Source organism: Manis pentadactyla, chromosome 5 (genome assembly GCF_030020395.1).
Source record: "Manis pentadactyla isolate mManPen7 chromosome 5, mManPen7.hap1, whole genome shotgun sequence".
NCBI lineage: Eukaryota > Metazoa > Chordata > Mammalia > Pholidota > Manidae > Manis > Manis pentadactyla.
This window is the reverse complement of record NC_080023.1, coordinates 19,708,887-19,731,414: the sequence shown is the minus strand read 5'-3', so window position 1 is coordinate 19,731,414 and position 22,528 is coordinate 19,708,887. Positions and strand designations below refer to the sequence as shown.

The 22,528-nt window shown below is 42.8% G+C and overlaps 1 protein-coding gene across 5 annotated transcripts in view; it reads left to right on the top strand.

Moving 5' to 3' along the window:
* Positions 1-22,528, top strand: part of CCDC149 (coiled-coil domain containing 149) — a 100,224-nt gene that overhangs the window by 13,665 nt on the left and 64,031 nt on the right. Inside the window, exon 2 of one of the 5 annotated variants that reach the window (XM_036920996.2) lies at positions 8,031-8,189. The exons of the other annotated variants lie outside the window; for them this stretch is intronic. Within the exon in view, the coding sequence (XP_036776891.1) occupies positions 8,148-8,189 (42 nt within the window). The 5' untranslated portion in view covers positions 8,031-8,147. The remainder of the gene's footprint in view (positions 1-8,030; positions 8,190-22,528) is intronic. 5 annotated transcript variants of the gene reach the window in all.

Below are 22,528 nucleotides of genomic sequence, written 5' to 3'. Positions count from 1 at the left end.
AGTGGGGGCTGTTTGCCAGGAGGAGGGGAATGGGTCATGGCACTGCACAACTTCTCTGGGCCTCATTTTTCTCATCTTTATGAAGGATAATAAAGTATCTACCTCATAGGTGCTATGAGTGTGGAGATAGAATGAAACAATGCTTGTTAATGCTTAGCCCTCTGTTTGGCAAGTAGTAAGTGTTTACTGAATATTAGTACAGTGGGGATGAACCTCAGGACACCAACTCAGGTGTTCATGAAATGAAAACTATTTTGCTCTAACACCTTGATTTTGATAACAAATTCTCATCATAAGGGTGGTGGAAATATAATCTGGATTGGGGTCATGACTCTTCTTTTCCTTGAACTTGGATTTAAGGTCTAGGGGCTTCAGTAGTTCTCAGCCTTTGGCTGGGGTGATGGGGAGGGGTCAGGGACATGCATCTTGTCTATTTTAATTCAGCCTCATTTCATTCTCATATCTGGTCATTGGTGCCTATAGATCACTGCTGTGTTCTTCCTTGTTCTCCTCTCAGCCTCTTCTGGCCCTTTGGCTGTACCACACCCATGCTGCTTGGGGTGAATGAAGAACAAGTTGATATATTGCTCCTTCATTACTCTGAAGATGGGGGATTTCACTCTCTTGCCCATGGTGGGGGCAAGGTCATATTCTGCTGCCCTGGAATCATGTCTGAGCTGAAGGAAACTTTGGGAAGCCATTGTGCAACTGTATGCATAGTTGCACCACACAACACAAGGCTGGGTCCAGGAAACTCAGCATTATACTTTTACTTCCTAAGAAAGAAGGGCATATTTGTTAGGGTAAAGTCTAAGTCATTAGAATGAAGATACATACTCTGCAAATATATTATTTTAAATAAGGTAGATAGGTAGGTCTCTTTCACATCACCATGTGGTGGTGCAGGCCAGGAGGGCAGCCCTGCTTCATGAGTCATTTAAGAACTCAGGTTGTTCCCGCCTTGTCACTCTGCTGTGTCTTTGGGGGTGGTTCTCAACTGAATGGTCACAGTTGGGTTGCTGCCATGTTTTTGTTCCAGTCCATGGGAATGGGGAAAGAGAGGAGAAGTCCTGGGCAAGGGGCCTTTCTCTAAATAAGGATGACTTTAGAATTGTACATGCCACTTCTGCTCATACCCCACTGGTCTGAGCGCAGTCAGATGCACCTAGCTGCAGGGGAGGCTGGAGAATGTTATCTGTAGCTACATGTGCCCATCTTCCATTTGGAAGGGTTCTTATCACCACCTGAGGTGATCTTTCAAAATTTGGGAGGTTAAAATGTAAGACGTGTATATAAGACATGAAAACTACAAACCATAAAAGAAAGAAAGGATAAATTGGACTTTAACAAAATGAAAAACACCTGCTCTTTGAAAGACTGTTAAGAAAATGAAGACAAGCCACAGACCAGGAGAAAATTTGTGCAGAACAATTACCTTATATTCAGAATACAAAAAGAACTCTCACAACTCAGTAATAAAAAAACAAACAACCTAATTTTAGAAATGGTAAAAAGGGTTAAATAGACATTGCTTTGAAAAAGAGATTTGAAGAGCCGATAAGCACATGAACAGACACTCAACATCCTCAGTCACTGGGGAAATGTAAATTAAAACCATAGTAAGACACCACAACATGCCTATTAGAATGGAAAAACAAACATATCAAAAATGGTTAAACCAAATGTGGACAAGGATACAGAGCACCAGGAAATCCCATACATTGCTTGAGAAATACAAAATGGTACAGCCATTTTTGAAAATAGTTTTCAGTTTCTCATAAAGTCAAACATAAGCTAACCCAACAACCCTATTTCTAGGTATGTACCCAAGAGAAATGAAGACACATGTCCATGCAAAACCTGTATGTGAATGGTTATAGCAGTTTTTATTTATAAATGCTGAAAACTGGAAACGGTTCTAATGTCCATTAACTGGTGAGCAGATAAACTGTGATACATCCATGGAGTGGAATCCATTCATTAGTGACAGAAGTCAGAGCCTCCAACATACCTACACTTAAGATTCCATTTATATGAAGTTCTTTAAAGGCACAACTAAAAGGATAGAAAACAGATCAAAGGTTGCCAGAGCCTTGAAGTGGGGTGACTCGTTGACCTCAGAGGAGCATGGGGGAACTTTTTGGAGTGATAGATGTATTCTATGCCTTGATTGTGGTGATGACTACATGATTGCATAAGACTTAAAATTAATGGAACTGTACACCTCTAAAGGGTGAATTTTTCTCTCTACGAATTGTATTTTTTATAAATCTTTTTATATAAAATAATTTTTTAAAGGGGGGAAATGGATATTTAAGATAGCCATCACTACAGAGACCTTTACTCCTTAATTCTCCAGTTCTCCGGCTCATCAGGTTTCCATCACAACCAGCCAGCCCTCCACCTCAGTCCCCTGGTCCTTATTCCACTGTCCCCACCCGGGGAAGATTAGGCAAAGCTCAGACTTCATTCTCAGAGACACACTCATAACCAAGTTCTCTTTCCTTGTGTTCTGATTCTGGCCTTTCCTTAACTTTGGAGATTTTTTTCTAGCCTTTTGGTGGGGGAGTCATAGGAAAGAGCTGCTACCAGGGAGACTCTTGGATGCCCTAATGTTTTAAGTAAAGGCTTTCAAAATGGAAAAGGCTGCTGGGTGCTCCCTTCCTTAGGACACAAAGGCAGAATGGCTTCTTAAGGGAATGCAGAGAGAAACAGCATAGGGGTTACAAGAAATGGGGACAAGGTGGAAAGATGGGGAACCAGTTAAATATTTCAAAGTATTACTCATATGAATAATATTAAAATTAAATGAAAAAAACTGCACAGTAGTGAACCATATATTTTAGACACATGTATAGGCAGTAGGTGAGACTTTAAAAAGTGGGGAAAAGCTTCTTAGAAGGGTGGAACTTGAACTGGGTCTGTCTGGTTGAAGAGGGCAAGGGTGATTGTGATAGGAAGCAGGCATGAGTGCTGGTCCGGTGGCTGACTTTGAGGAAATGATCCAAATAAAGGCTGAAATTAGTGGGTTGAGGTAGAGCAAATATTAAGGTTGAATAGCCAGGGTGGACCAGATGGTAAATGACTTCAAAAGCAAGAAAGAAGGATGCACTCTAATACAGTTGGCAATAGAGAGGCATGGATGCTTTTTTAGCTGGAATAGAAGTTGATGAAAATACTTGGGATAGATTTGTTTCTACTAAACTCAGTAATCACTGAGCCTCTGTCACCTGCAAGGCGCTGTGCTAGGTAGTGGGAATATAAAGACAAATTTTGCTAGGAAAAGGGAAAGACAAGATGAGAGACCAGTAATCTAGTCTTTTCTGTCACCATCAACACTCCCAATTACTCCTGTTTCCCCCAAGTCATACCACTTATCATATGGTTTTCCAATTAATCCTTGACTTATCTGCCCCTCCACTGCCCAAAAGGTCTTGAATTCCTTGACAGTAGGGGCCATATATTATTAATTTGTGACCTTAGCACTTAACACTACTTTGCCCTTTGTAGGTACTCAATAAATGTAGAATATATGAATGTGTGGCTATTAGAATGATGAAGTATTAAGGGAATACATCATCAGTGGGAACAGGGAAAAAAGGGTGGTTTCGAGAAAGATTTTAAAGGAAGAGCCCTACAGGATCTCATAGCCAACTGGATTAGGAAAATGGAATAGAATGAATTCAAGATGACCCTTGATGGGTGGTTAGAGAGACAGGGTGCTGGTTATGTTAGAGGGCTGGGGGTTGGTGTCCAAATCTGGTAAGAAGAGGCCGAGTTCTGTTTAGAACTCTGCATTGTTCTGAGTTTCCCGGGGGGTACTTGAACTCTTGTGAGGCAAGCTTCCTGCTTACTGGGAACATTTTGCATGAGCAGCGATCTTCATAGTGGCAGGCTAATTTCAGAGTAAGTTTATTAAAATTAGCGTGTGGGGGAAAGTGAGCACGGCTGCTATTTTTAACTAATGGGATTCATGTTCTCTCCTGTGCAGGGAGATTCGCATATGTGTTTCTAAAACTGACAATTTCTACTCTTATTATGTTAAAAATAATAATTTAGTGACTTTCCCGTTGAAGAAAATATATTGGCTGAAGATTAGAACTTTGGCTAGTCCCTGAATGAAAATGACCAGAGTGAATGACATTTCTTACTCACTGCTTTTCCATCAGTAAAACCAGAGTGGGGCTTTGGGTACTTCGTGGAAGAGGGCTTTGCTTAGGGGAGGGTCTCTCTCTGGCCCATCAGCTAAAATGGCTCCGGTGATAGGGGATACCTGGTCCCCAAGAAACGCAGACAGTGAGTTGATTTTTTTATTTTGAAGTTTTCTCATTTTCATCTCACCTCTTCTGGTCAACTCTGTGTCCATTATCTCATGCTATTTTACTGTAATGGACAACTTAATGATGTTCAGGATATCAGATCTTCTCCAACCCAGTCTACCTTCTGGTCTTGACCTTCCCAACCTATGTCTCATTGCTGTCCTCATAAACTGGCTGCTCCAGCCGAACTGATCTGTCATGCATTCTGGCTTCCACCTTATTCTCATGCCCTGACCTCATCCAAGGGGGCCTTCTTTTTTCCTGACCACAGCCTTTCCTAGTCTTTTCAAGGTGAACCAGAAGCCCACATCCCTTCTAAAATCCTCCAAGTCTACCCAAGACTGAAGTGATCTCTTCATCTTGTTGCCTCCTGTAGCTTAATTCAAATGACTCCTACAGCACTGACAGGCTTCCTGAGGAAGGAAGGGACCTTCTGTGTGTGGATCTTAACTCCTGCACAAGTTAGTGAGCTCCTGAGGGATGGGACTGTGACCACCTCTGTTGGGGCAGGAGACAGGAATTCTAGAATGATGAGCTTCATCCTATGGCTGAAGAGGAGCAGGATGTGAGTGAGGATACTGATATAGTGTCCCAGAACTGACTAGTTCTGGCCCATTTGCCAGGCCTGTACTTTGATTTCACATCCTCATTTATGGAAAGACTCATGGATGTGCCTGCCCACCCATAGCTTTATTAAGGGCAGACACAGAGGTGGGGGTGAAGCTGGGAGTGAGTGTCCTCACCATGCCTGGTGTCCTGGCCAGCTTCCTGGTGTCCTGGCCAGCATCCTGGCTCAGGCTGTAATGGATTACATGTCACTGAGTTCTACCACTAGGTAGCTACTTAGTCTTGGGCAAGTCTCCTGACTTCTTCAAGGCCTCATTTTCTCTGCAGTTTATAGAGTGAGGATAACAGTGTATTCCTTGTGTCTCTCACCTAGGATGAGGATAAAGTGAGATGATGAATGTGAAGGTATTTTAAGGTCCCTAACCCTCTACAGCCGAGGTGGTAGCCCTATCCTTGCCTGGGCCTTCGGAAAACCCTTCCCAGGGCTGCAGAGACAGTTCTGCAGAGGCAGGTGACCTGTAAGCTCCCGGCTGTCAACATGATGCCCATGAAAATGCATATTGATGGGGTGCATGATTGATGTGTCTGCTTTCTCTGCCGTCTGCAAACCCCGCAATCAAGGTAATATTGGAGGTGGCAGAGATGGGACTCCCTTATTTTTAGCTAGTTCCTGTTTGCTTTTAAATTTGCCCCAGCCTGGTGAGTGCTGTTAGGGTCAGTCTGTAACCTTTTCTTCTTTCCCCCCAGTCTCCAGTGTTGCCAGGCCTTCTGTCACATTTGCAGGCTTCTCAGTCAGTTCTGGGGCAGCTTCCATCTGCACAGCCTCTTCTGCGTTCCCCTTACTCACTTTCCGACTTTGTACCCTCCTTGCTCTCCCCCAGTCCAGTTTTTCTGCCGAATTGCTGGGGCTCTCCCCACCCCTACCCTTCTCTGGTCTTCAGAGATATGTGCTAAGCACTCTGCTTTCCCCATTTGTTGATGTTTTGAATAAGCCTGTTGTGAAGCTGGCGTCAGTGTTGAAGACCCAGCACTTGCTCACAAAGAACTAAGAGTAGCCTGCCCGCTAGGTTCTTACAGGTGCCTCCTCGGCAGCCTTTCTGCCTCCTGCATCCCTCCCTGCCTCTCCGTCTGTCCATTACTGCCTGACGGTCTAGTGCCTGGAAGCGGAGCATGATTCTGACCCTAAATTGCTCAAAGACCTCTAGAGCTCCTCCTTTGACTCAGACTCTGTTGTCACTTAAGGCCTTTCCTACTTTCATCCAAACCACATGTGGCAGCCTTCTTTGGCATTTCTCCTCTTCACATGTCCCATGCTCCTGGAAAACAGAACCACCTCGGGGTCCCTGCCAGAAGCCTGGGTTTCCGTGCACTTGGCCTTTGTTCAGGCTGTGGCCTTTGCCTGGAGCTCTTACTCTCTTTCTTCTCCTCATTCCTCTTCCAAGGCTTGGTCACAACCACCTTAACCCCCCGCTGAAAGGTCTTTTGTTTTCTGTCATCCCTTAGCATCTAGCCACGCCTCTTTGACGGGTGTCTCCCTGGCTTCCTGACATCGGAATTATATGTGTACATGCCTCGCCTCGAGCCTGGAGTTCCTCAGAGCAGAATTCATGTTTGAATTTCCCATTGGGCCCAGCGCAAAGTCCTGCGTGTGGAGAACTAATCTAAGAGATGACAAACCTATTGCTTCCTCAGTTAATACTTGAAAAACTACTGAATTAAAGTAGGGACATCTGTTTTTTGCTTGTCAGAACAACATTCTCCTCCGTTTCTTTACCCAACATCCCCTTATATCCATTTGATCTCACGGACCTTCTGACTTTGAAAATATAGACTGTCATCTTTTAAGGGTAGTAAGTCACATCTCCTTATAATAAGCTCTAAGGGATTCATGAATTCACTGGAAGTCAGTTCTTCCCTTCCGCTCTCCCTCTCACCCTCCCTTCTTCTCCTTCCCTTTCTTCTAAACTGGAATTTTATTGTATCAGATATATTGCTTGAAAGGAGTCAGGCAGAAGCTGCGGGTGGGAAATTATTTGGTTATAAAGAGTTACTTTCTATAATGGGCTCTGACCTGTATTATAGTGTGTCTGAATATATGCCAGTCTTTAATGCCCTGGACTAGAATTTAAGCTTGCTCCAAGGTTATTTGCTGCCCATGGTTGACTCTCATGCAGAGAAATTGTGCAATTTCTTTGGTCCCTATAGTCATCTTCTCATTATGAGAAATAATAAATAAAAATAATTCCTTACATTTATTTTTACTTCCACTGATATTTAAGAAGATTAACTATGTCCCAAGCACTTTGATAGAAGTTGGGGTGTAAAAGTCAACAGGATGTTGTCGCCTTCCTCTTCATTCCCTTATCGAACCCCCATAACCACCTGGTCAGTGAGGATGAGTGGTGGGGAGTGTGCCCCTTTAAGGTCACTGGGCAAGATGCGAGCATGTGGAGCTAGACCTTTCAAGTCAGATGTTTTCCCACTCGAAGCCTGGGGTTTAGACCCCTCTGCACCCTCACATCAGCTGACCTAGATCTAAACCCAAGAACTTGAGCTGAAAAAGAGACTTTTGGGGTCTGGTTCCAGATTCCTGCCCAGACTTCAATATAGGCTAGAAGTTGAGCAAAAATGCTATCAGGAGACCTGCAGATTTGACCATGTGCTGAGGGCAGTCAGCCCCATCCTATGCTGGGTAGGCTGAAGGTAGGCACCCCAGGACATCCAGCCCCATCCCATCAGAGGCTCTGTGGAAGAGAATCTACCACTACCAAGGATTCACCACCTGCCCTCTGCCTATATGCGACCCCGCACGGAGAATTTCCTTAGGCAGCTGTGGGAGCTTTGCTCTTGATGGCCTGAATCTGTGAATGAGGAAGAAAAGTGAGTAGCTGGTGGTATTACCTGGAGATGATAATGCTTTTGTTGTGATGGATTTAACTTTAAAAATCAGAGGAGTATGAATTCATTGCACTCTCCAACTATAGAAAATACAGATATGCTTAAAAGAAAAAACTATAATTTTAGTGGCCAGAGCTGACTGCTGTTAACATTTTAGTGTATAATGTTTCTGACATTTTTTCCATGCCATTATTTCTAAAAATGAGTTTATATCATATGCTATTTTCTGTTTCCATTTGTGTCAAGGCTAACGTGTGCAGTGAATGCACACAGTGAATGCTCAGTGCATTTTTACATGTGCGCGCCCCTGTGTAGCAGCCACTTAGATCAAGATTCAGAACATTTCTAGAAGGGAGGAACCCTATGCCCTTTCCTAGTCAACACACACGCCACCACACCCCTGAGGTGAACATTATTCTTACTTCTGTCACTGTATGCTGTTTTCATAACTTGTTCTGTTTCCTCCTCAGCAGCAAGTAGTGAATAGTTTCTATGCCACTCACTCACTCATCATCAGCACCAACCTTACTGGCAGCATCGGATTCTTCAGTGTGGACAAACGATGCATTTGTTAGACTTTGAGTCTATTTCTTAGAGATATGTGTTGTATTATTTCCCACTATTATAAAGTTCAGATGGCTGACATCAGGGGTTCTATTTAACTCTAGAACAGGATGCAGGTTGGTGACTTCAAGATTTTCCTGTGTTTTTTGCAAGACCTACTTGTGCCTTTCCTGGCTTGCTGTTTGATTACACGTATGTTGTGCCGAACATATCAGGAATGGCCCCGGGACTTTGGAAAGGGTATCTCGCATCCCAGCACAAAATTCATTTTTAAAAGAGGAGGGGAATTCATTGGACAATTTAAACACCTGGGTTTAGAGAGAGCTTATTTTAAGATGACATTGGTGAGAAAGGAAAATAGCTGTTTTGATTACTGGAATCATTCATGAAAACTCTGACAAGAAGGAGAAAAATTCCATATACCTCCCAGAAACACTGTCCTATTGGTGCTGAAAAGTTAAGTCTTGATCATGTAGGCATTAACCATGCACCTTTGGAAACCCTCCTTACTTTGACCCTTTCTCGGTTTAGCTTTTGATCATTTTACAACCACTGTTACTACAACCATTACTCTAATTGGTACTACCATGCTCGGCATCAATATTATTATTAGCAACAGTCATAAAGTTCTTATACTGGTTCCACTTATTAAGCACCTGTGTGCCAGGCACAGCATGAAACACTGATGTTTTATCTGATGTACCCATGGTCGTTTCTGGGATCTGGGCCCATCACGTGTGGTAGGTCTTTCCCAAGGACTTGCTTTATCTATGTTCATCTTTGTCCTTTCCCATACAATGTTGACAGCAACTGGTCCTGATGATATCCACGAAGATGATGATTATGGATTATGGTAAGAAATGCCAGCCACATGTCAGGTACTGGACTCGATACCTTGTTTCATGATTGCCTTTCATCTGCTCACAAACCCTATGAAGTAGGCACTATTGTGGTCCCCATTTTACAGAAAAGGAGACTTAGGCTCAGCACGAGATAGATTAACTTGGTCAAGGTCAGTCAGCTAGAAGTGGCAGGGCAGACATTGGAATCTGACCAACAAGTTCAGGGTCTTTGGGATATGCACTGCTTTCCATACCCTTTTCATTCTCTCTGCCTCTGCAGTTTCATCTTTTGGAATGGCCAGCCCAGTCCTATCTTTAGCCATTTGTTTTGATGCCAATATCTGTTGTGACCCTGATTATCATTGAATTTTCTTCACTGAATGAGAAATGTCTAAACCTTGACATTACTTTCATCAGTGGTGTCTGTGTGTACTTCTCCGAAGGATTTTTTTTTTAGTGTCTGGACTTGTATCTGTACTAGCAGAATAATAAACTGGAGCAACCCATCTTATTGCCACCTAAATGCTTTCCTGATGGATGGTGATGATGGAGGTAGAGGTGGTGCTGGGCTAATTGACTGTCCAGGAAAGTGATAAAATTTTGGCTTGTGGTCCATTGATGATGTGGAGCCAATGAGCATTTTGCCATCTTTCCTAAAAGCCATAATTAGGTCACCCTGTGAGCCTTTCACTGACATAATCAACCCATTTAAACAGGTACCAGCCAGAGAAACAGACCTGGACAGAGTCATCACCTTTAGCAGTGTTTATAATTTAGTCTGTCTTCTGAAAACTCCTGTGATTTAATTACCAGGACTGCACACTCATCAGTGTTCCAGAATGAGTCTCCACTGGACTTTTTGCTGTGGGCCTGAGTTCTGAACTGACAGTTCTTGTTGAGGAAAATTTCTTACTAATCAGTACTGCCTGGAGTTGGTGGAAAGAAACTAAGAATGATGCAGATGAAGTACGGGAGCAAATTAACAGTGCTCAGAAAAATATGAGCAAGGTGTACAGACAGGGAAAGAACAGCTCCCAGCCACAGTCTTGCTCCGAGGAGACCTTCATCCTGTAGGTGGTAATTTGGGCCCAAGTGGCTCTTCAATGTTGACTCCTTAGTTCTCATCCAGAGCGAACCAGAGGGAGCCATCATGAACACGATTGCTGGAAATCTTGGCAGATGGTGGGAAGAGCTCTATTTACTTGGATAATTAAAATGGTGATGGATTTGCATGGCTGATTTCAAGATCTCTAGTCTGCAGATGACTGCCTTTTGGGGCAGCCTGGGATGGAACACCTCCTCGCCTTTGAGTATCTGCACCTGACTCAAGTACCAGAGCGATGGGAGCCAGGGAATCGTCCCACAGATACTCCATCATGAGCCAAATCTTCCTCTTGAGCAGTCTGGCCCCCTATGGAACTATTCATGCCATCAGGGAGAATATTTCTCAGAAAGACAAGGCCTGCTGACAAAGGACTGGAGATTATTTTCTTTCTTTGAATAGGACAGACATAGTTCTTTTGACTATTATGATAATGATTAAGATTGGTGCTGTTACAATTTATCGAGCACTTTTCTTTTTCTTTACATGTATTGTCTTATAGAATCTTTACTTCTGAAGGCTGCAGGGCACTGTGGCAGAAAGGGCATGGAACATGCCTGGGTTTAAATACCACCTTTGCCACTTAAAAGCTGCGTGGTTTTTTCTAAGGTCTTAGAGCCTCAGTTTTCTTATCTGTAAAAAGAGGTAATAATGTCTACCTTTTGGGGTTGTAGTGAGGATTAATAATTTACGTATGTGAAATGCTGAATTGTCTTTGGGTACTGAGTAGGCTCTAAAATGATGATAATTATTCATGTCATTCATAGAAGTTGAGAGGGGATGAGTGGCTCCTCATGGCCAGTGGTGGGTGATGGCAGTGAAACGCAGATGATTTCACTCTGACCCCCAGGTGCCATGTTGCTTCCATTAATGATGCCTTCATCTCTGTATCTCCTTAATTCCCTTTTGTGTAAAGTAGAGTCCTGGAATCAGTTCTGGTTCTGCCGATGTCATCCCTTAAACCTCTCAGTACCTCATCTATAAAGTGGAAGCATGGCTACAGGTCCCCTGTGCCTCATGGTGTTTGGGGGCAGAATGAGAAGTAAGAGCTGATAGGGACACAAAGAAAGAGGCCCTGTGATTCAGCAGTAGTAGGGGTCTTAGGGTCTGTAACTCTGGGGAAAAATATGTTCCCAGCCTGGGGCAAATTACCATTGAAGCCGAAATCAGTCAAAGGGAAAAATAAAGTGGGAGAAACCTGTTTATCGCTTACAAGCAGTCGTCCACTTGTGCTCGCCCATGTCGCCCTTGGCCTGGCTGCAAAAAGGGACCCCGCCCCACCTCTCCAGTCCAGCTATGCCTTCGCTCCCCCTGTAATCACCTATTGATATGGAGATGGACTAAGGCCAAGTGAGAGATTCTGGAAATATTGCAATTTTACACACAGGGTCTTTTTATGATTTCTTTTTGAGACAAGAAGATGAGCCAGAGCAGTTTTACAGCTTTTAAAGACAGTTTGACTAAAATGTTGTCCATGCTTTGCGAGCTTTCTAGTGCTACCCACCCCATAAGAAAATCTTCTGCAACTGAATGAAATTATTAGCGTATAACAAAGTAACTGGCAAATCTATCATTACATCCCACACGTGACTATTGTATGTTATAATATGTCAGTGCCTATGTGAGTGTTGGTGACAGGCACCATCGCCTGTATATCACAGGCCCCTGGCAATCTGCATGGAAAAGGTTGAGCCTCAGACACATGGGTGATTTTAGTGTTCTATCCTGAACATCTGATCTCTGAAACACACCAGAACTGCCTGCCCCACCATCAGCATCTTGGCCTGAGGCAAGGTCGGATCAGCCTAGCACTGGGGAAAGGGCAAGCAATGATTTTTAACAATATATGCTATCTTCAGCAAACAAGAGGGGGTTTCCTAGCGCATTTGTGGCTAAGTCGAAGGAAAGCCAATTCCTCCTCATCTTCACAGGCCTGAAAAGAACAGAGGCACACTCATTGGAGAGTGCAGAGACTGAGAAGATGGGGAGAGGGAGGGAAGGAGAAATAACAAGAGTGAAAGGATTGAAATAGATATTCCGGCAAACCCTCCTTATTCATAACTTCAGTTAACCAAGACTGTCAGTGAATTTCACATACCCCCCAGCTACTGTAGTTCACATTATAAGCTCTTCCAATTACCTGAAATCTCACTTAACTTAAATTTCAGCCCATCCCCTGGGGCACTCAAATAATCAAAGTTTGCCTGTCAAAAGTAATCCTGGGGAAGGGAAACCGCCATGGTGACTCAGAGAAAGACAGATCATTTTTAAAAAAGTCATTTTAGAGAATGCCATTAAAATCATTAAGTTACCAACCTGAAATTGCTGAAATGTTTTCTAAAAATCACAGAGATAAACACAGATTTAGAAAAGGGCTGTGGAAATGTTCAGGGGTCTGTGCACATGGAGACTGGGGTATAGATGCAGACAGGAAAGGCTCTTGCAGGGGCTCTAGCATGGTAGCCTTACATGGCCAGGATTGCAGGCTGGAGGACCCCAGAGAAATGGACATCAGTGTGCGGTTGGTTCAGCCTGGCATTTTACTCGATAGATGCCCAAACTTGGTCTTGGCAAGGTTAAGTGTATGTTTATGTCCAAGTGACAGTCCTGTCTGTCTGACTAGAGTGGTCTGCAAGACTTCAAAGAATGAAAGCAGTGAAGGGACTGTATGTCCATGTGATGTAGGAAAGTGCTCATTTTAAGTGATAAGGATAAGGTTGCATACAAATGCCATTTGGATAAGTTTGTGGGTGCTTGCCTGTGACCTCCCCATACACATCAAGTTTGTGCAACTGAACTTAACTTTCTAAATGTGATGCCAAAATGGGATTTTGAGAGCTAGGCTTAATAATAGTAAATTGATGACTATTTTACAAACAATATATATTACAAATATAATATATACATTTATTATATATATATATTTTTTCTGCTGAATGGGAATTGAAATTCATTTATTTCTCAAATGCTTACTGAGCACTTAGTCTTGGTCAGGAGCTGTGCTTGGCTCTGGAGATACAAAAGTGAATGAGCTGGATCCTGGCTGCAACGGGACCTTAGTCTCTGGGGAGGCAGACAGGTGGGCAGGTGGCTGTGGTGCTCTAATCAATGTGTGCCCAGAGTGACACACAGCCACCAGGAGCCAGCTCCCCCCAAGACAGGGACTTGTAAGATGGGTCCAAGGCAGGATAAGAAAAAGAGGAGAGGGAGAGCCATCCTGGAGCAGCAGTAGGTGGGCTTGATAGCAATATGGAGGGCAGGAAAAGCCCGGGGTGGATTACAGCCAGATCCTGCAGGGCTCTTTTTTGCCAGTTTCCTTAATGGAGTTATTTTAAAAATGAATGATAGGAGCTGATCTATGTCTTTCAAAAGGACTGGTACCTAGACTAGGCAGATGGAGAGACAAGAGGAGGCTGTCATGTTTGGTCCTGGCCAGAGATCACTGGGCAAGGCACAGTAGGGGTTCCAGGGATGGAGGGAGTGGCTTACTTGAAATTGGAGATGTTTTGTTGGTTGTTGAACACTGTTTACCCAGAACTGCTCATTGAATGGGGAAGGGATGGGGAAAGGAGGGTAGGGCAGGAAGAAGGCGGTAACAGATTAGAAAGTAGAGGAAGACCAGGGGAGGCAATACCTCTAAGGAAAGAGTGAGTCTGCAGCTGAGAACTTTCTAAGTTATTCCTGAATGTAAACCTTTCAGCCACAAGTATTTATCATCACGCTGAGAAGCCTCTTGCGATTAGCAAGCCGTGTTCTCTCAGTGGCTAATGGGAGCTAGCCTGAGCCTGTCAGTAAAAATCACCAAGGACCATGAGCCATTGTTTGACCAAGAGGGTCCCTTGGCAGAGAGATCCCTCCCTCACCCAAGCTCCCTTCATCTCTCTGAGCAGTTATCTGGTTGTAAAGCCATCCACATAGTAATGTAGGATGACTGATAGTCATTTAATTATTATGATGTCCCTTGTAGCAATTATGATTTACTTTATTGCAGATAACAGTAAGTGAGTAGATAAAAGCCACTCAGTAGTGAAAACTGTAGGTTTGGAATCTTAAGATGAGAAGCGCCAGTCTACCTTCATGGTGTTTGCATGTGAGCATGAATTAACATCAACAAATGAGTTATGCTTTAAAAATATAATTGAAATGTAATTCAAAAGGAATCTATTTTTGAGAGGATAATAAAAATATCTTGTGACATCTAGTATGCATGCCAAAAACTGGGCATATTTTTACCAAGTTAATTCCATTCATGTTTTGCTGATTACCCAGTATAGTTGGTGTGTGATGTTTTCCACCCTCCAGTTGGTGGTTGTGAACCACCTTGCAGCTGTGTAAACTTCACCACTCTATATGTTTCTGTGTATGGCTAATAGAGGGTCAGAAGTTAATTAAAATAAAAGGGATTGTTATTAAATGCCTGCTGTTTCTTTTACAACCTTTATTCACGAACCACTGTAAGGAAACCTTAGCAAGGTTGAGGAATAAGCTCAATAAACTGGACCCACCGAGGTTAATGTGAGCATCTGTTGTTTTCAAACTTCCAAGCATTCATTCCTGTTTCTCAGTGCACCCCAATTTGAAGGGTATTTCCCCTGGATATAATCTGGGGGGATAGATTGCAGGAAAACAACCTGGATGTCTTGTCCTCCCCAAGTGAAAGTATGGCACACGATGTGCTTTAGGCTATTTGGAGATACCCTTGAGCAGAGAGGCGTAAGAGGCAATGGAGTTCAGTTCTACCCTGATTGGTAGCATCTGACCAGATCTTGTTTACACTGAGACCTGGTGGTTCCTGGTTCTGCCTCCAGAGTCTACCTGTTTCTAGGTCTACTTCTTTGTCCTCCTGCCAGTTTTGTGAATGCCAGTATCCTTCCAATACATTTCTATGCTAGTGTGTCAGTTACTGTTGCTTACAACCAAAGGATCCTAGTTAGTATATGCCAGAGAAGAGTCTGGTTCTGCTACTTATTACCTTCGTGATGAAGGATAAATTGACCTCTTTGAGCTGCAGTGTTCTCATCTCTAAAATGGGGCTAATCATATCACCTATTTCATAGGGCAGCCATCATGGATTAAATATGATGTTTCAAGTAGAGCATTTAGCACAATTTGGAAAGTAATAATGTCCCCTAAATAGTGGCTGCTACACTTACTATTATATATGTCTATGTCTCTCTATATATACATATAAAATCAAATAAAGGTCTTCTCATTATTATTATTCCCAAAAGTGCCTAGCACATAGTAGACATTCAGAAAATACTGATTTGTTTTCTCCTTCCCTTCTCCTGAAAACAAACCGAAGCTCTCCATTTCTGGGGTAAGGAAGAGTGCAGATATCCCCGGTCCCTACACTGCACATGAACTTGACAAGCAGAATTACACTTTCACAGAAGTACACCATTTGGAGTGAAAATGGAAGTATAAGGAGAATGGAGTGTGATCCCTTGGCCCCACCCGAGTGCCCAGGAAGACCAGCAGTGGGGCATTTTCCTGTCGTTGCCCTGCCCAGCTCAGCCTTTCATAGTGGCGGCCACGTGACTGAGGTGATTCAGATACCAGCTGCCTCAGCAGAGGCTAAGCCCATGCGTTTGTCTGGTGGCCTGGGGAGCACCCTTCCTAACAGTATTGTGTTTGACAAGGTGATAAAGTAGCCACATTAAGTGTTATTTCTAGACCTGACAGATCAGATCAAACTTCAGGGTCCAGAGGAGCACCTGCACAGCAGCCCCTGAACCCCAACTGCCTTCCCTTCCCCCTGTGAGCATGGCAACTGAGTCACCCAAGCTGCACAGTCTAACATAATTTACACTGCATGATGTCAGGGGGAAACTGTCTTCCTAAAGGATGCTAAGGTCACTCCCCTATTCAGAGGCCCTCGGGGCTCCTGCTTGATGGAAGAATAAAATCTGAACTCCTCAGCACCACATCCAGGCCTTTTCTGACCTGGCCAACATCTATCTCTCTTTCTAGCTTTATCTTACACAGCTTTTATTCCCCTTCCATTGAAGCCAGCCCAGCACGTCACTCACTGTTCCCACAATAGTCTTCTGGCATCTCACCTTTGTGCTTTGCTGTGGCTATTTCCCTGCCAGGAGTATTGTTTTCCCATCTCTACTACATGTCACAGGTTCACCTGTCCCCAAACAGAACGAATCCCTCTGCATGTTCTTCGGGATCCATTTCAAATGTTCACATCTTCCTCTAACTCATACAGTACCTTCTATGCCAAGCTGTGATCACTCTCCTCATGATAAAAATAATAATAACAACAATTAATATGCATGTATCACTTACTATTTAAATGTTTTACAAACACTTTTTCTAATTCTCACATCAACCCTAAGAAGGTACTAAAATTATATCCATTTGGCAGATGGGGAAACAGAGGCACAGAGAAGCTAAGAGGTTGATAACATAGATAGTGGCAAAGCCAAGATTTGAACCCAGGCATGCCAGCTCCTTGTGCCTGTGTTCTGGGAGCTTTGTATCTCTTTCTGGCACTTAGCATACTATAGTTAGTAAATAGTAGTGAATGATTATCAGGCTACTTATTATCATCTATTTTATTATTAGAGTTATTACTAAAAAAAGCACCAAGCAGCATAAGTGTATTGGATTTATGTCTGTCTAGCCATGAATGTGTATCTTGGCTTGGATGGAGACAGTGCTGAACTTGGAAAGAGAAGAATCCTCAACTTAGATTTTTAGCTGTGGGTCCTACTAGCCAGCCTTAGGCCAGTCACCATATGAGTCCTAGTTTTCTCATTTGTAGAATGAGGAGCCTGGCTTACATGATGCCTGAGTTGGCTGTGAGTTTGAGAATTTGTATAATGGGGTCAATACCACACATGTCACGGGTATGTTGAAGCAGTAGTATAAAAATGCCTGAAGTTTTCTTATTTGTTTTGTATATATAGAGAGAGCATCTGCTATGTACCATGCATTGTTCTCAGCCCTATGGATCTGGAATGAAAAAGCAAAGTCCTTTTTTCCATGGAGAGGGAGATGTTCAAAATAAACCACTATTAAGTTATATATTCATTTGAGCCCTGAACAATAGAGCTTTGAACTGCACAGGTCCACTTACATGTGAATTTTTTCAATAAATATATTGGAAAATTTCTTGGAGATTTGTGATAATTTGAAAAAACATTTCTTTTCTCTAGCTTACTTTATTGTATGAATATAGTATATAATACATGACATGCAAAATATGTATTAACTGTTTATGTTATCAGTAAGGCTTCTAGTCAACAGTATGTTATTAGTAGTTAAATTCTGGGGGATTTACAACTTACACGAGAAATTTTGACTGTGTGGAGGGTTGGTGCCCCTAACCACTGTGTTATTCAAAAGTCAACTGTATAACTCAAGGTCAAGTAATGAGTGTGATGAAGGAAAGTAACAGAGTGTAAGGGGATTAAGGGTCTGGGTGGTGGCATACAGGGATGACTTCCTGAGAAGGAGACATTACCACAGAGATTGGAGTGGAGCCAGGGAACAAGCCACACAATCCAAGCAGAGGGAATGGCAGTGCAAAGGCCCTGTGGTTGGAGTGAGCTTGATGTGGTCAAAGACCAGCAAGAAGAACAGTGAGGACTGAGAGCATTGAGCAAGAGTGAGTAGAAGGACTTTGGATTTTGTTTTAAATGTGGTGGGAGGTGATGGGGGATTTTGAGCTATTATACGTTGCTATCTGTTTTCATTTTAAAAGCATCTTTTTCATTACTACATGGAAAATAGACTGTGGATAGAAGTAAGAATTAGAAGCAGGAGGCCAGGGCCACAGTCCAATCAAGAGATAATGGTAGTTTGAATGAGGGTGATAGTGGTGGAAATGGGTGAGAAGTATTCAAATTCAATGTATCTTGTGAAGGTAGCACTTGCAGGATTTGCTCATGAGTTAGAGGAGGGCAGGGAAAGAGAGAAGCAGAGGCAAGGATGACTCTGAGGCTTTCACGGAAAACCAAACATGGTTTGTGCTGTTTACCAAGAGGGAAGATTTGGGAGGGAGGAGGAGGTCCGAGGGGATATCAGCGATTCAGTTTAAGATGCCTCTCGGATGTTCAGATGGTTATCAGGTAGAAGTGCAGATGAGTGGTCTGAGCTGGTGATAGCATTTTGGGGGAAGTCAGCCCCGAGATGACAGTGAGTGCCACTGCACTGAGTGAGATCCCCTTGATGGGGTGGGGGTAGGGGAAAGAGAGTCAGTAAAAAGACGAGGACATTTTTGTGTAAGTCACTACTTGCACAACTCTGTGTGCAAGTGCTCTCTGAAAAACAAGTATTCTGTGCTTGCGGTCCAGCTGGCGAAGACCCCAGTGTGGTAGACTGCTGGTCATCCATCACCCCACTAGCCAGAGCTCCTGCGAACTGGAGTTGGCTGATTACAGAGAAGACCTGTAGGTGGCTTCTGCTCCTCAGCCATCCTGCATGGAATATGGTAGAAAAGGCCCACGAGGGCTGCCTCAAAATACTGTGGATTAAAAAGCATTGCTTTCAGTCACACACTTATCCCTAAGAGTGTCTTGTTCAAAATATGGTTTGACCCAAGAGAGGTCAAATGTGCAACTTCTAAGAACTTATTTTGTGCCATTATAGAAGACCAAAAAAGAGTCTGAAATCTGTAGCTGAGCCCTAGTTTGAGCTGACATCTGTCAGTTATGTGACTCTGGGAAAGATAGTCTCAGCTATCTTTGTAAAGATAAAATGGCAAAAACAGTTTTTGTTCTCACTCGTCATGTAGTATTGACTATCAAATGAGAGAGTGTCTATGAAAGTACATAGTTAGCTTTAAATGCTGTAAAAAGAATATCTTCAGTTTTGGAAAAGTTTACAAAGCCAAATTGTAGCACCTTTCATGTCAAGCTGACAATGACCTCAGGGACGTGGGCAGAGGCAGGTATTAATTCATCAGAACTGTGTCTCAATCCCAAAGAACTGACTAATTATTTCCATTACATAATGGTCTTGATTCAGGTGCCTTTTATACCTACTCATTCTCTGAAACCAAAGTCATTTCAAGTGTCATCACTTAAGTGTGGCTTTTCTTCCCTGTGCCCAAAACCCACTCCCCTCCCTGTTCTACCTTGGCCTCTCTTGGTGCCTTTCACTAAATATTCGTTAAATGAATAAATGCACAGAGTGGCTTATTATAGGATACTCATTTTCAAACTTTTAAAATGGCTGTCCATAATAAATTGTAAAAATATGCACATATGTGTGTTTATTCTTACACACAGATTTACAATGAAGTCTCATGAAACATTACTTACTGCATGGGATGCCTGCTGACGGTTTCTGCTTTGCTTTGTATCTCTTTTTCTTTTTTTTAAGAAATGAGGGTTGCAACTGAATTGAATTCACTACCCAGCCTAATGTATTGTAACCCACAATTTGGAAAACACTGTTAAGAAATATGCTGGCAGCCAGGAAACTTTTTCTCTGCAATTGGGCAAGTCACTTGCGTTATCGATGAGGTTTATTCCAGTTTCAGCATTCAATGCTAATTCTAAGGAATAAAGATAGTAGGAGGCTGTGGGAATAGGCACATAACATTATGGCAGGTTGCAGATTTACTGCATGTAACACACTTTTAGTTTTTCCTGACCTACGTGAGGAATTTAGTAAGTGCTTAGGTTTTGGACAATTACTGCTTGAAAAAGATTCGCTATGTCATTGAGATTATGTGGAGATTTGCAAGGGTGACTGTCAAATAAAAGTCAGGTTCCCTATCCCAAATCCTTGGGCCCCAGTTGTGTTTCAGATGCAAGAGTTTTTGGAATCCGAAAGGAAATGCAGTAAGCATACTGTATATTATGTATCAGCCCCAGCAGAGTGGCAGGCAGTAATCAAACACATTGATTTATCTTCAGCAAATGTATGAATATTCACACTCAGTGGCATAAAGGCCATAAATACCCTCACATCAGCTGAGGTCACTAATAGCATATGAACACATTTTCAGTTTTCAGACTTCTGGGGTTTCAGAGAAACCCATAGGGGATTGTGGAAATAAGATTTGTTTTCCAGGTATCATGTTTTTCATTTTTTAAATCAACAGGACCGTTTATCCCTTTAGGAGACCAATGTTTGGTTCAATGTGTAACATGTAGAAGGTACCCAGGAAATATTTGTTGAATGAATGATGGAGATCAACTATAGCTTATAGAAAACTCAAAGCCACTTTTGAGAAAATGGCCTTCTTGTTCTTTTCTGAGGTCCTCTAGTTTTATCCCATTTCTTATTGGGATGGAAACCTTATTGCTTCCACCTGGCTGCCTCACACAAGGTAAAAATGAAAGATACTTATGGATTCTTTTTTTTTTTTCCCTTTTTCCTTCAGGCCTTGCATCTGAGAAAAGAAGAAGCAGGCTCACTAGTCTTAGAAGGGGTTAGATGAAGTGATAAAGTTTTTACCCAGGTCTAAAATGTGGCCAACTTCAAAATTTCCCTTTCTTAGCTTGCTTCTGCTGGGCATATCAACTCCACATAGTAACCAACTTCATGAATATTCTGATTATTTTTGCACAGAATGCTTACTTTATCAGGAATTGGGGTTTCTCAGGCTTGACCTTACAAAGATCTGGGTTCAAATTCTGGCTTTGCTGATCCCTTGGCACATTACATAAACTCTTTCATTTAAGCTTCACTTTCTCATTTAGAAAATGTACATGATAATAACATAGTAACCTCATTGTGCTATTGTGAGGCATGAAGGCAGTCTTACATGGAAAGCAATTGTCAGAAAACTATTTTTTATTGTTAATAGTGATAATAATGGTGACTATGTTAATCCTCTTTATCATTGTGGTGCCTCAGCAGAAACACAGAGCAGGGAAAATATAATTTCTACCAGTCTCCCTATCCTCAAATTCTCTGATGTGGACTGTATCAGTCAGTATGGGCTAAGTTATGCTTAGTAACAAACACCTCTCCCAAATCTCTGAGCCTCAACACCACAAAAGTTTATTTCTGTAAATAAATCATGTAAATTTCTCTGTAGACCCAAATTACACTCTAGGGCAGTTGTCTGCTAGGTTGGCTCTGCACTCCATAGCATCAAATGCTTCCACAATTGTTGAGTAGGGGAGGAGAGAGCTTGGTGATTCTTATCTTGACCCTTAAGTGCTTCTACCCTGGTGGTGACTCATGTCCCTTCTAGTCCCATTTTATTGGATAAAGAAAGTTACAAGGCTCTGCCTTACTCTAAAGCAATGAAGAAGGACAGTCTCACCATGTGTCTGGAAGGAGAAGAGAATGGGAAATACTGGAGAGGGGCACTTACGACAATTACATAGACAATTAGCCTTGTCTCACTCCATCGTAAATTGCTATTGCAAACAGAGCTTCAGCCTCAGCACCCTTTCCAATTAGGTGGCTGTCCTGAAGCTCTGGCTCTGCAGACTCTGGAATTGCCATTGTTGTAGATGATCTTTGGAAATCATTGAGCTGGTTCTGTCCTACACAAGGCAGAGGAAGCAATTTCTGGGTGCTTAAGGGAGTCATAGCTGCTGGACTGGAGCAGCTCACCCCCATTGTGTTTCCTGGCACCCTTCACTTCCAAAGCTATTGGCTGGTGGTGGTAAAATCATGAGTTCATGTTGCAGGGCACCAGAGAACCCAGGCAGTGTGTGTTTGCTTTGTTCCTTGTGTCCTGTGGCTTTCCCAGGGTCCCAGCAGTTCACGAGCCCATCGCTAGTTCTGTATCTGGATGGAGGCACCCTGGCTCTGCCTGGTGATTTCTGCTGCCCACCTGCTCCATCATCTATGCTCATTCACCCCCCTGTAGGAGCCAAAACATCCCAAGCACAGAAACTTGGCTCATTTAGCTTTCTCTTCTATTTTGGTCTTTTCTAGGTTGTTCCAAGCTGCCAACAAGGAAGATCTGTGGGACCTTTTTCTTTCCTTCCAGTTTTTTTTTTTTGTTTGCTTCCAGGGGATAAGAAATGGGACATTCGAACAGCTGCCATCACAGAGACTGAACTCTCACCATTGTAGAATGAATGAGAAATTCCATCCAATTCCTCAACTGCCTCCCCCCACATACCTCTTTGAGTTTCCTACTGTTATTTTAATAAGGCTGCATATATAGGATTTTTGACCAGATGGAGTAAAATATTTTCCATGCTTATACTTGTTTAGGACCCCTCTGTGCTACAGAAGTGGCACAGACACCCCCGGAATGGTTCTGAGACTTGCCCATGAACTTGTGGGCTGCCACTGGCCTCTCT